Source organism: Micropterus dolomieu, linkage group LG05, assembly GCF_021292245.1.
Source record: "Micropterus dolomieu isolate WLL.071019.BEF.003 ecotype Adirondacks linkage group LG05, ASM2129224v1, whole genome shotgun sequence".
NCBI lineage: Eukaryota > Metazoa > Chordata > Actinopteri > Centrarchiformes > Centrarchidae > Micropterus > Micropterus dolomieu.
Window position 1 is genome coordinate 25,566,958 of NC_060154.1, and position 12,960 is coordinate 25,579,917.

A 12,960-nucleotide genomic window follows, 5' to 3' on the forward strand; every position below is an offset into this window, starting at 1 on the left:
TACAGACTGCATATAACTGTATCCAAAACTTCCTAGATATCACAAGATGAAATAAAGCAATGCTGCATGTGTGTGAAATGGGAATCTTGTTTATTACAAGGCAGAGTTTCACAGTGGAAGCTTGCATCAGGGTAGCACCAGCCAGGGCTTGACAAAGCATCTGCTTGTGTTGTTTGTTTGCAATGAGCTCTGCCTCATTTTGCATAACTTGTGTAGTGGAGGACATGTGACAGAGGGAGAGACTTGAGGCCAAGAGAGAAATAAAGACTAAACTAAAAGAAGACAAAGAGCGCTTGTCTTTTGCAGCCTTCCCAGCGCTCTTCCCCTCAGAATATTTTGTTAACAAACTTAATCCTGTGTTCGACTACAAATTGCTTGATGTCATGCGCATCTGTTTTTCAACACAAGATTAAAATATCAGATGAATCAGGTGTGCGTCTGTGTGTTTGTATTTCTCTCTCACTATCACACAAACACAGTGAGCTGTTTTCTCACTAATGCAGTGTGTAGTTTGTGTATCATGCTGTGTGTTACTATGCTTGGTAGCTTTTGGACAGAGCAATGATGTAATGGCTATGACTCCACTGGGTGTGAATGGTTAATTTAACAAATGGATTAGCTATGATCACTTTCACGCTATGATCTGAGATTAGAAATTAGCAGAAAGAACCAATATCAGGTACCCAAGTCCCATGTTTTGGTCTGGTGAAATATCTTAAAATACCTTTTATATTCTTTCTGAGTGCACCTCGAGTACAGTTTACTCTGTTTTGAAGATGGGAAGGTATGGCACACATAATTTAGGAACATATTGTTTTGGGGCAGAGATCTGAGTAAGAGTGGGACTACTAGTTATGGTGTAGTGCACCCCCATGTTCAATGGATCCTCCCTTTTTTCTTTCTCCTCCATCCTCCCATTCTTTCCTTTTCCTCCTACTGCAGTCAGGGATGACGCATCAGTATTGCTGTGGAGCTTACAGGAAGTGTCGTTTTGATAGGCCAGCGGAGAGGCAGCACAGTAGCAGCTCTGACATGCGTATGCATTGCTGAAACACAGCCAGGGAACACTCGCAGCATTTTGATGACATCACCCACACTCTGCTCCCTCCTCCTTCTGTTTGCTATTGAAACAAGCTCGCTCTCCCTCTCTCTCTCTCTCTGTCTGACAGAAAAGAGCAGGCATCAGTAAAAGAACAAGAGCAAGCTCGGAAGAGGAGGGGCTGCCCGTGAGCGAATGGAGAGGGAGAGAGCTTTTGGGGGAGGCAGAGGGAGGCTGACCGTGCTAGTGGACTAGGACTGGCACACACACACACACAGGAAGAGAAGAGGAGAGGGAATATTGCCGTGCATTGTTAAGACTTCTATCGTGTACAGTTCTGCTGCTGTTTCTCTCCTATCAGGAGCAAAAGTTCTCACACAGTTTTGTCCTTCGCCTTGCTGGATTTTTCTGTGCTGAAATGGGGATGAGGGACTCCGTGGATTGGCAAGTGGGCAGCAGGCACTGGGGTGGAATACTTCTCTAACTAGTCAGGCTATGCTCTCTCTCCTCTTCTTCCAGCTCCGTTTCACTCTTCAGTGACCTAGGTGGCAGAGGAAACTAACTGCGAGCACTTCTTGGGTCTTTGCTCAGCAGCAGCTCCCGCTGTCGTTCAGGATGATGCCTTTAACTAGCACCTGTGGAGGGTAGTATTCAGCTCCAGTCAGGGGAGAGGAGCAAATGTGAGCGGTGTAAAGATTTTCTTTTTGAAGGCGTATGAGAGGTGTGTATTTTCAAGAAGAGTGGAACGTTTGGGTTTTGTGAGATGAAAATGACAGGAGCCCTGTAACACTTGTGCCTCCTGGTGAAGCCTAACTTTTGAGAGCCGCCATGCTGAGCCTGCAGGATTCTGTCTTCTTTGAGATCAGCATCAAATCTCTGCTCAAGTCTTGGAGTAGCAGCTGTGAGTACCTTGCAAAGTGTGCACTCATGTTTACATACATGGCTCAGGAGGTAGAGCGGGTTGGCCGTTAATCGGAAGGTCGGCGGTTCAATCCCTGGCTCCTCCTGGTTGCGTGTCGAAGTGTCCTTGGGCAAGATACTGAACCCCGAATTGCCCCAGTGTATGAGTGAGTGTGAATGTTAGTTTCCGTTTGAGCACTTAGGCTCAGTGTATGAATGTGTGTGACTGGTGAATGCAGATGTAGTGTAAAAGCGCTTTGAGTGGTCGAAAAGACTAGAAAGGCGCTATACAAGTACGGAGCATTTACATACCACACTTGGCCACCGTACTTATCTGCCACACACAGCCTGCAGAACCCGTGCAGCGCTGTACATGCTTGCATGCAATCCGGGCCCTGCTTTAAGATCACCTCCCTGTATAAGAAAAGTGGTTATTAATGGGGTTGTCAGGATGACTGATGATGTTTAGCCAGGCTTGTTTGACGTGTATGCAGGTTGCGGCAATTAACCTCTTTCTTCAACAGAGTCTACCCTCTTCCCCTTGCTCATCATTGTTCTTCTAGCTCCTGGTTGTCCCTTAGATAATGTGCTGATACAGAACACAAGTGGACTTTCTTCTTTACTCTTATGGTGCTGGCCGCTCCCAGCTTTCTCTTTCCATCTTTTGTCAACTTTTTTTATTATAACGTTGAATATCTCTCCTTTTAGTATCTCTTAGAAGCACTCAACACAATCTTCATGCCTCCCTTTTTTCCTTTCCTCCTTTTATAATTCTTCTCTCTCTTCCCTCTGGGGCAGCTAATGTTTCCCTACTATTGATCTGTCTTCTGGTTCCCTCCTATTATTAGCTTCCCAGGCTGCCCATATTACATCAGGAATAAAAAAGGCGCTGCCTCCTCAGTCTCATTGTAATGTAGTGATGGACAAAGGTGGACAGCATATAGCAATCTGCTGGTGCTGATCAACTTGAAATTACGCACTTTTATCCTGACATATTTTTATATATAGTTTTGGAAAATAACAGCTCACACTGCTGTGTTCGGTAGTGGGGCTCTGCTTGTGTTTATATTTAGATCTTGCATTATGACTTTAATGGTGCTTCATGTTTTTGAGGTGTGTCTAATTTGATAAACCTGGCTTTCCACTCAGTGAGTGCACAGCGCACCGCACATCGCCTACAACACATAGCTTTGCTGTGATTGCAGAGCCAGAACCAGACAAACTCTGACCAGACATTCCTTTTGTCCAAAAAGCAATGTAAGGCTTGCCTTTTTCAGGGGATCACCTGAGTTGTTCTACTTGAAAATGGAATTTATATTGGGCATTGATTCCTCTCTTAGTGGCCACAGGAGCAAGTCAGAATGGGCAATATGAACTTCTTCCACAGTGTATATATAATTTTATGTTATAATATTGATATAGATATTCACTCACTCACTTATGGAAACTGTTATTAACAAAATAACCAGACAACCTGACTTTTGTCAAATTAAATACCTGACAATTTAAGATTCATCACTTTGATGCAAACATCATAGAAAAATTCAATCCTTACGTCCTGCTGTCAGCACTTGCAGCACTTTCAGTATAGCATTACTCATGGGCTTGTACATCCAGAGATGTGAAAGTGATATCACCAACTCTGCGGCCAATCGAGGGAAACGTACATTTCGCACCAACTGAGCACAAGTTTAGGACTTCTTTTGTATTATAGATGGTGATGGAGAGCTTCACGTCAGCTTTCCCCTCTGTTTCTGTGGCTTGCTCTCACACATATACTACCGCTGATAGCAGTTGGGAACGTGTCATAAAAGTTTGTTCTAGATATGAAAGTTTTGAAGTTTGTTCAAGATATATGCGCATGGTATCTAAAAGTGACTTGTTTGGATTTTAATCTGGGAGTGGTCGTCAAACTGATCTGAGAAGATTAGATCAGATATTTAATTTGGCCCTTAACCATTTGTTGATTTAATCACAAAGTTGTTGAAAAAATTTGTTAAATGGTGTAATGTGCACAGCTTCAATGTATTTTATTTTATTTTATTTTATTTTTTTTCCCATACGCAACAAAATTTTTAACATCAGTACTGCCAATTAATTAGTCCCTGCTCTAATTGCATGTAGGTAGTTTGGCAGTATGACCACACATATATAATGAGACGATAGGTTTGTTTGTTTTATGCGCTGAATTATAGGCGGGCTGCCTAAAATAAAGAAGAGCACTTCCACTAGTGTGAGAAGAAAATGTTGCACTTCTGTGAAATATTAAGCTGCAAGGAAAACGAGCAGAGGCGCTACATAGGCCACATGTTTAAGGAGTGAGCCGACCTATTAAACCCTCATCAGCGGAAGGAGAGAAATTTCAGTGCCATCAGCATAACAAGAAATTATGTTTTGCATATATGTGTTTAGACTTATCTTTGGGACCTGCACTTTGTTTTGGTTTGTTGTGATTACAAGAGTAGTCTCTGTCACGTTGGGAAGACTTGCACCAATTTAGAACTGTACTAGAAAGCCGAACCCAGTTTTCTAATGTGGAGCAGTGGACTGTGGTCAACAGTGTTGAATGCAGCACTCAGGTCTAGTAGCTGGAATAATGCCAATGTCAACATTTAATGTACAGAATCAAACCTTTCTTGAGAGCAGTCTCTGTGATGTGTTGATGCCAAAATGTGCTACATATTAAACACTAAGTAGTTTACTCTTAGAAAATTACGATTTTCAGACACTGAGTCATCGTCATTTTGCGTCTCTGACAGGTAAAGTCTGGGTTATTTGGCAAAACGTAAAGCAGAAAACTATCTCAGTAACTAAGACTGTTACAGTACATCAAACAGGTCTCTGGTCTGGAGCTTTTCTATGTGGCATTTGCATGTTCTCCTTGTCTCTGCGCCAGTTTTCTCCAGGTGCTCTGGTTTACTCACCCACTCCAAAGATATGCAGGTTATGCAAATAAGAACCTTATAATTGCTTATAATAGGCATGAATGTGAGTTTGAACATATTTATTTTGTCATGTAATAGATTGGTGACTTGGCTGGGATTTCCCCTGCTTCTCACCCAGTGCCTGCTGAAACATGTCCATGAACAGAATCGGTATAAAAAGATGCTGTTACAGTGCTTTCATTTCTAATATGATAATTATTATACTTGTAATGAGATATACACATTTTTGAAGTTTCTCTTCTCTTTTTAGTTGTGCCTACTTCCTGATTTCAGTTTAACTGGGATTGTTACCATTGAACACAGTTTTAGACCTTATATCACTTATTTTTCAAAACATTGTTGTAAATCAACAGGGCACATGGCTTTATAGAGGTTTTGGTTAGCTTAGCAGTAAAACATCCACCTGTCGAATAATCTATTTCTTCCTATTCAATGTCTCCCTCTTCTTAATTGCCCCACACCTCTCCCCTCTCTCCCCTAACCTGTTTTTCATTGGGCCCCTCATGTAAAGAGGGCCTAATTACAGAAACCCTCTTTAAGCTGTCCCTCTACAACTTCCATTCAGGACCACTCTCTTTGCAGTGCTCCCCCCCTATGTTATTAATACAGAAAATATTGTTCAATGGTTTGCTTTGGTGTTTGCTTGTCCTAAGGTACAGAGATCTTCGACACGTTTGGTTAGCCTGGTTCAACAGTTAAGACACATGGTGATGTCACAGTTTAGCCCTTTATTGGTAAAAAGAAAATTGGATTCATGATGGAGCATGCCTATTGGTTTCTCAATCTATCCCTGTGTTGTACTGAAGTCTTGTCAGCTTCTGGTAACACATTAGTTTTGCCCTGTAAACTTTACATTCTTTTTATTTATTTACTTGGAAGTAGTATTGATGAAGAGTACACTAGTGGTAACTCGTCAGAGGCTGAGCATGTTGAGACACAATAGCAGAATTGGCAAGGCCACAACAAATAAACATTGCCAGTGATTTCTTTGTCTCCCTATTAAAAAAAAATGGACACACTCACGGCCCTGCATTCCAACAGCATGTGTGTGTTTGTGCTGTTGTTTCTGGTTGTCCTGACAGGGGAAGTGAGCAGGGGTTTGGGAGGGCTTTATTTTAACGGTGACAAGGTGGAGTCACTGCTGTAGTAATTGTGCAATCCTGTGGGGTTCCTTAAGCACAACCGTGGAACTCTAGCTGAGTTGGGCTTACAGGCCTCTCATAACAAAACATAAGCTATTTCTTATACATCACTTTAGTAGCAACTGCTCCGTTCCTTCTATCATAGCGGTAGCTGCAGTTCTGAATTCTTTAGATACCAGTGTTCTCTTGAGCAAATTTGCCAGGCTAAGACAGACCACAGATACGCCGTATTTTTACAGATTTGAAGATATTTATGGAGGAAGAACAACTCTGAACAATTGGCAAATCAGATTTAAATTTGCCATTTTGAATATTGCACTGAAAACATTTGACAGTAGATTCAGCAACAAACAACTTGAAATGCTACCATGCTGAAGGGCATTCCTTGAAGCTCTTCAGCATGGGGCAAGCCTTATTTTATTTACATATTTGCAAGGCACGCTTGATCTTTTGCATTTAGATTTGAATGGGAAAAGGAACATGACCTCAGGGTTGTGAGTGAGTCACTAGATTTTCAGTCAGTACAGTTCCTGGCTTAAAACCTTTTTCAGTGTTTTGATCAAGATATGTGCACTGGTGTCAGCTTTTATTAGGAATCCCACAAATGACTGGCATGTCTTAAAAGGGAAGAGGGCGAGGCACTGTGTAGACTTTACCCAGGAAAGGATGGCTTGTGTTTTTTTTCCCCCCCTCTTTGTGTCATTAACTGGACAAGTGCAGTGTTTGGGTATTCATTTGTGTGAACCAGTCAACAATCCGGCTGGCCCAGGGTGGGAGAGAAAAGAAAGATTGGAGGGGGTCGAGCGCCCAGTACTGATTGGATATTAGGAGCTGGCTATGTGACATCATTGGGGTGTTGGTGAAGCACAGTAAACAAAGAGGGAAAGGCTTGAAAGGCTCTCTGTGCTGCTGGACAACATGACCACAACACTTGCTACTACACTGCCCCCGGCCACCTTTTATTCGCTCTGTAAAAAATTCAGAATGCTTAATTTTCCATGTTTTGCTATATTTTACTTTTAATTTTTAGGGGTTATTGTTGGCCTAAGGCATACTTTAAAAATGGCCTTAGGTTTGTAATGGGAGATATTATTAAAATTGGTTTACATTTTATTTTAATACCTTATTTACATTTTATTAAGTAAAACTAGTAATAATTGTTGATTGCTTTTCGCCATTTGCATAAGCAATTTCCTATCATAACTTCATAGATTAATTCCTAATTAGTTCAATTGAAGAAATAATTGATAGAATGTAAATTTAAATTATTGTTAATTGCAGCACATCTAGGTCCGCCCAATTACTCATTTCTAATAAAAAATATAACATTGACATTTTACAGTGTACTGTAGTACCTGTTCTGGTGCATTAGATCAAGACTTCACCGGTAAACTGAACAACCAAGCGTTTGATTCCGAACACAGTTTGCAGTTTTTGTTGAATGTAAATGTTACTGCAACTTGTTTAATGCAACAGCGTATTACATCACAATGCTTCATAACCGAAACCTTATCTCTGATGTTTTGGTTACAGCAGTTGGTTTGGAGAATTGGAGTACTTTTTAATACCAGACAATCTGTATCTTTTCTGTTTTTTGTCATAAAGTAACACTATATATCCCAAGTATGGATGTTTTTCCTTAGCTGAAAAACATTTTTCCCTGCACTTCTGCTCCTCAGTGCTATTCAGACTATTAAGAATTCAGAGTGTTTCTGTGACAACCAGAAAGAAACCGAGCAAGGCTTTGCTTTTCATGGGAGGGAATGAGGTAAAGGGTCAGTTGATTTGGCTGGACTAGATCCATTGTGGACTAGAGTTGTGTGCCAGCTGTAGCATAAATCTCAAGAGCACTGTTGAATGTTATGAATTCTTGTGCATTTGAATAGATATGTAGACAAGCATTTTATGATGGTGATGCAGTTCTCATCACCTTTTATTGGTAAATAGAAGCTGAGCTGGTGCATAAGTGCTTTTCAAGGTAATTTATTGTTTGTGCGTGTTCCCTTACATGACTGTCCTCCTATTAAAAACACAGATAAGTAAACCATTAAGAGGCCATGAGAGTAAATGCGGTCTAGCCTAATAAACTTCAGGTATCTTAGAGACCCTACAACACTATAGATACTTTTTTTTCACCTATGAGTTGTATATATTTTTATTGGGTTAATATAAGTAAACCTATGCTGCTGTGAGATGTAAATTATTTACTTAACAGAGATGTATTGTTATTGAGGATTCATGGCAATTTGAGTTTTATGTTTATTTGTTTATTTAAATTTTGAGTCTGTATGATCTTGAATATAAAGATGGGATTTAGTGTTTACCCTGTATAGCCAAAGGTATAGGGCTACCCAAGCAAAATATGTAGACACCTGTGTATTACACCTATATGGGATTGTTTTCCAAAGCTGTGGACTCTAGCTTCTCGCCGTCTCCCTAAACACCCTAATGTAGACCCTTAAGATTTGCTTATACTATTTGAATAGGGTGACCAAATGATCTGTGCCACATGCAAATGTGCAGAGAGCTCTGGGTTCCCTTAGTGACCCTAGATGAATGTGTTTCAGAAAGCCAGTCTAAATAGTGCTGAAGGAGCTCTGTGGTCATTAAGTTTTACAGTGTTTTACTTTTCTCTTCACTGAACTTTCTTCAGTCCTTTCGGTATATGATGGTAGTGTGATTAATCCCAGAAATACCTTCTACTGCTGTGCTGTAGTAACAGCACAATTTTTTGCTGGCCCACAATTGACATTTTACTTACGCTGTTTTCCTCCCTAAACACAGTGACTCGTTTACACTGCACCAGCATTTTCTGTGGTAAAAGGAAACAAAAAACTGGGAAATTCAAATAAATAACAAAGCCCTCCCTTAAACACGAACACCTGGCCGTAATCAAAGGTCACTGTATTATCCCTTAATTGTCACAAATAACATTTATGCATACTTAAGTTAAATCAGATCAGTTAATATGTAGATGACTGCTGCCCCTAATTTCCTGTGAGTTGTAAAGCTTTTTATGTTCTACTTTGTGATTAATCTGGCAAATGTGCTTACATGAAATATAAATGCGTTAGGAATCTAACAGTCAGCAACACATTTAGCACTGGGTTTGTTATTTTGAGGGTTACTCACAGCTCCATAATGTATAACAGTTCAATATAGTACTTGGCTTTTTAAAAGCTGTTCTGACAGATAAAAATAACAAAACGATTGCAAAGCTTCAAAAAGTAGTTTTTTCAACATACATAATTTCTTCAATACCAGACAATTTTCAAAATTGCAGTTAATCCTGAAGACTAAAAAAGGAAAAAGCATGTTATCTGGCACAACTAGGTTGATTTCTAAATGCAGAAGCAAAGAAACTGCAACACTCTGAACACCCTGCCCATAGTGTCAACTTCTGCATTCTCAGTAAGGGTTCACCAGACCTTTGATGACCTAAGTTGCTAGTTAAAACCCAGTATATTACATAAACAGTATCTCGTTCTCAAATTTTAAGTTTTTGTGTGGATTAAGCAAATGAGACATGACATGTTAATTGGTGAGCTTTAGTGGTGCTGACATGCAGATTTTGTTACCTTTTGGCCAGAGCCAGGCTAGCTGTTTCCGATCTTTATGCTAACTAAGCTCACTAGCTGCTAACTATATATTTAGCCTACAGAAAATGTCAAACTGTTAAACTGTTGGCCTTCCATGTGCAAGTCTACTTGCTTTTCTACCAAATCGGTTGCAAACCAACATTGTTGAAAAAGCTGTTTGTAATATTTCCTTATTGTAGATTTAGATATACATACATATGAATATAAAGATTTATAATAAAGATTTTTATTAATGACATAGCTCTAATAGGAGTTCTGATTCTCCTTATGTTTGTTTTTTAAAGTGATTTGAGCTTATTATGGTCTATGAGTTTAGAAAATGAGTTTATAATTAGGGGCTTGGAATCAAATGGAAGTTGTATGTTTGCTCTAGTCAGCACTGGAATATTTCTCTCTTGCTCTCCCTCATCAATTCAGTCAGTATGCCTCTTTAGGAAATGTCTGTCCTCCTGTTTGGATTAAAACTAGAGCATGATGTGGCATGCTTTACTAGAGTGTTTTGAACCTGCTGCTTCGACTCCCACTGGATTATTTTTTAACCTCTACCCTTTGCCCATTTTTGCAGCTTCTGCACCAGTCAGCAGCAGCGTAAGTAGACGCCGTGCCCCCACCTCGGTGACTCCCCTGTCGTGGGAGAAACACAACGTTGCCGCCATGTCGAGCATCACCATCGACCCCGAGCTCAAGCCCGGGGAGTTTGTCATCAAGAGTCTATTTGCTGAGTTTGCTGTGCTGGCTGAGAAGAAGATCGAGATGGTGATGGCTGAACCGCTGGTGAGTGCACAGGGGGTGAAAACTGGTGTCAAGAAACGCAGGAAATGAAATTCAATACACGACACGTAATGTGGCCCACACTGCTGAGATTCTTCTGTTCTCTTTTGCAACTAACTGCCACTTCATGAAAAACAGAAAGATGTGTGAGGAAACTGGCAGGAGAGGAACATAATTTTTATGTATATTAGCTGCTTGAATGATAAAATTGTTTATTATTAACAGACTTAACTGTGATTTTACTGGCCTGTTCTTCCATATATTCCTTTCATTCAGCTCAGTTCCTTTCCTTTACATGGGTGCTCCTGGCAGGGTAATGATTTCAGGCTGATAGAAGTCTTACCTCACTCTCATTCAGCCCCTCGTTCAGTTAATGCACCACAGTAAAACTTCAGTGTCCTCTCACTTGCTTTACTCATCATCAGACCGTCTGCTTGACTGACAGCAATCTGCTATTGTGCAAGAACCAAGAATGTCTCTGCTGGGTTTGTAACACACTTATTCTTAATCTCTTTCTCTCGCTCACAGGAGAAACCCCTGTCCCGATCCCTCCAGAGAGGGGAAGATGCACAATTTGACCAGGTCAGTACAGGCATTGTTATGTCCAGGAGGTAAAAACTGGATCACATGTGGGCATACGAATGTGACATACTCATTTCCTAGGAGCAACAACAGTCCTCTCCTACCCCTGTATGCGTGCGCATTATTTGAACCCCCAGCTCCACCCACTCAATGGCCCGTCTGTCCCTCATCTGTAGCTGGTGCAGAACTCTATACAATGGGCCTGCCTGCTGCAGAATGCTTTGTTCAGCACAACACAAAGCCAACAAGGATACGGTGCTATAGATCCAGCTGTCCCCATTGTGAGTGAATGAGAGAAAATGGGTATAGAGAGCGCAAAAGTGAGAGTGTAGAATCGCTGTGTCATCCTAAGCACTAAATCAGCATTGGGTGCTGGAGTGTATCTGCCCGGTGCCATAAGGGCAGAGGAGGCAGTTGCATAACTCTCCTGCCTAGCATCCATCCTCCACCTCCCTCATCACGCTGCATTGGCCCTTAAATATACACACACACTTGAATAGTTTATGCATACTGAGCACTTCATCTCATGTTTTATGTATCTTCTGAAAATATTCGCTATAATCTTGAGTTGCTAAAGTGCTGATTTTTTTGTTTTCTGTATTTACTTGTTAGTAATAGGATTTACTGCTGTCTCATTTGTCCAGACTGTTAATGCAGTGGTGTCATCATCGATGCAATCAAAGTGCTGATGAGGTGTTTGGAGGACCGCTTATTTATTTCTGTGGTCTTAACATATCCACACCACAGTACACAGCCATATGTACTGTGGAGCTGCTCAATAGTGCAGCAGCGCTATGATGTGCACAACATGTCATTTGACATCCCAATTGCAGTCAGTAGCTACAGTAAAACTTCTGGTCTGTACTCCCCCTGCTATTCAGCTACTGAATATCCACTTTTCATTCATTGATTGTGGGAGAGCATTCTCTGCTCAGTATAATCATTTTATTAGCATATTTAACAGATATAAGTGTTTAATATGTGCATAAAAAATTTGGAGGACCAGAGGTTGAGTGAATGAGTGAATCTAATGTTTGCATGTTATTGTTTTCCAGTTAATAAGCTCTATGAGCTCAATAGCAGAACACTGTTTGCCCTCCCTCCTGCGCACACTGTTCGACTGGTACCGGCGGCAGAGTGGCACTGAAGATGAGTCTTATGAGTACAGGCCTCGCTCTAGCACTAAGTCCAAAGGGTGAGACGCTTGTTTTCTTCATACTCCCCTTGTCGTCTACTCCCTCATAATTTAGTTTTAATATGTACTTTGCTCAAAACCTCTTTGTTTACAATTATTTCCCCTCTCTCCCTCTTTTGTAGAGATGAACAGCACCGGGACAAAGATTACCTTCTGGAACGGAGGGATTTAGCCATAGATTTCATTTTTTGTTTAGTTTCAGTGGAAGTTCTAAAACAGGTGAGCTTTCTGCTACGCTGCTTTTGTATACTGATTTACAATGCCTATAAAAAGTATTTGCCAGTTGGGTTGCTGGGGTCATGTCACCACTGGATGATTTCATATACAGGTGCGGGTCATATAATTAGAATATCATCAAAAAGTTGATTTATTTCAGTAATTCCATTCAAAAAGTGAAACTTGTATAATGTATACATTCATTCCACACAGACAGATATATTTCAAGTGTTCATTCCTTTTAATTTTGATGATTATAACTGACAACTAATGAAAACCCCAAAATCAGTATCTCAGAAAATTAGAATATTGTGAATAGGTTCAATATTGAGGACACCTGGTGCCACACTCTAATCAGCTAATTAACTCAAAACACCTGCAAAGGCCTTTAAATGGTCTCTCAGTCCAGTTCTGTAGGCTACACAATCATGGGGAAGACTGCTGACTTGACAGCTGTCCAAAAGACGACCATTGACACCTTGCACAAGAAGGGCAAGACACAAAAGGTCATTGCTAAAGAAGCTGGCTGTTCACAGAGCTCTGTGTCCAAGCACATTAATAGAGAGGCGAA

The 12,960-nt window shown here is 40.7% G+C and overlaps 2 protein-coding genes across 13 annotated transcripts in view; both read left to right on the forward strand.

The window, feature by feature from the left end:
* Positions 1-12,960, forward strand: part of LOC123971410 (cytoplasmic FMR1-interacting protein 1 homolog) — a 1,205,200-nt gene that overhangs the window by 353,915 nt on the left and 838,325 nt on the right. The gene's annotated exons all lie outside the window — the stretch shown is intronic.
* Positions 1-12,960, forward strand: part of fryl (furry homolog, like) — a 68,001-nt gene that overhangs the window by 16,780 nt on the left and 38,261 nt on the right. For 10 of the 12 annotated variants that reach the window (XM_046050177.1, XM_046050176.1, XM_046050178.1 and 7 more), the window contains 4 exons: positions 10,191-10,399; positions 10,925-10,978; positions 12,034-12,173; positions 12,296-12,392. In XM_046050177.1, the coding sequence (XP_045906133.1) occupies positions 10,280-10,399; positions 10,925-10,978; positions 12,034-12,173; positions 12,296-12,392 (411 nt within the window). In that variant the 5' untranslated portion in view covers positions 10,191-10,279. Of the gene's footprint in view, positions 1-1,340; positions 1,941-10,190; positions 10,400-10,924; positions 10,979-12,033; positions 12,174-12,295; positions 12,393-12,960 lie in introns of those variants that run through there. The other 2 variants (XM_046050174.1, XM_046050175.1) reach the window with 1 other exon arrangement.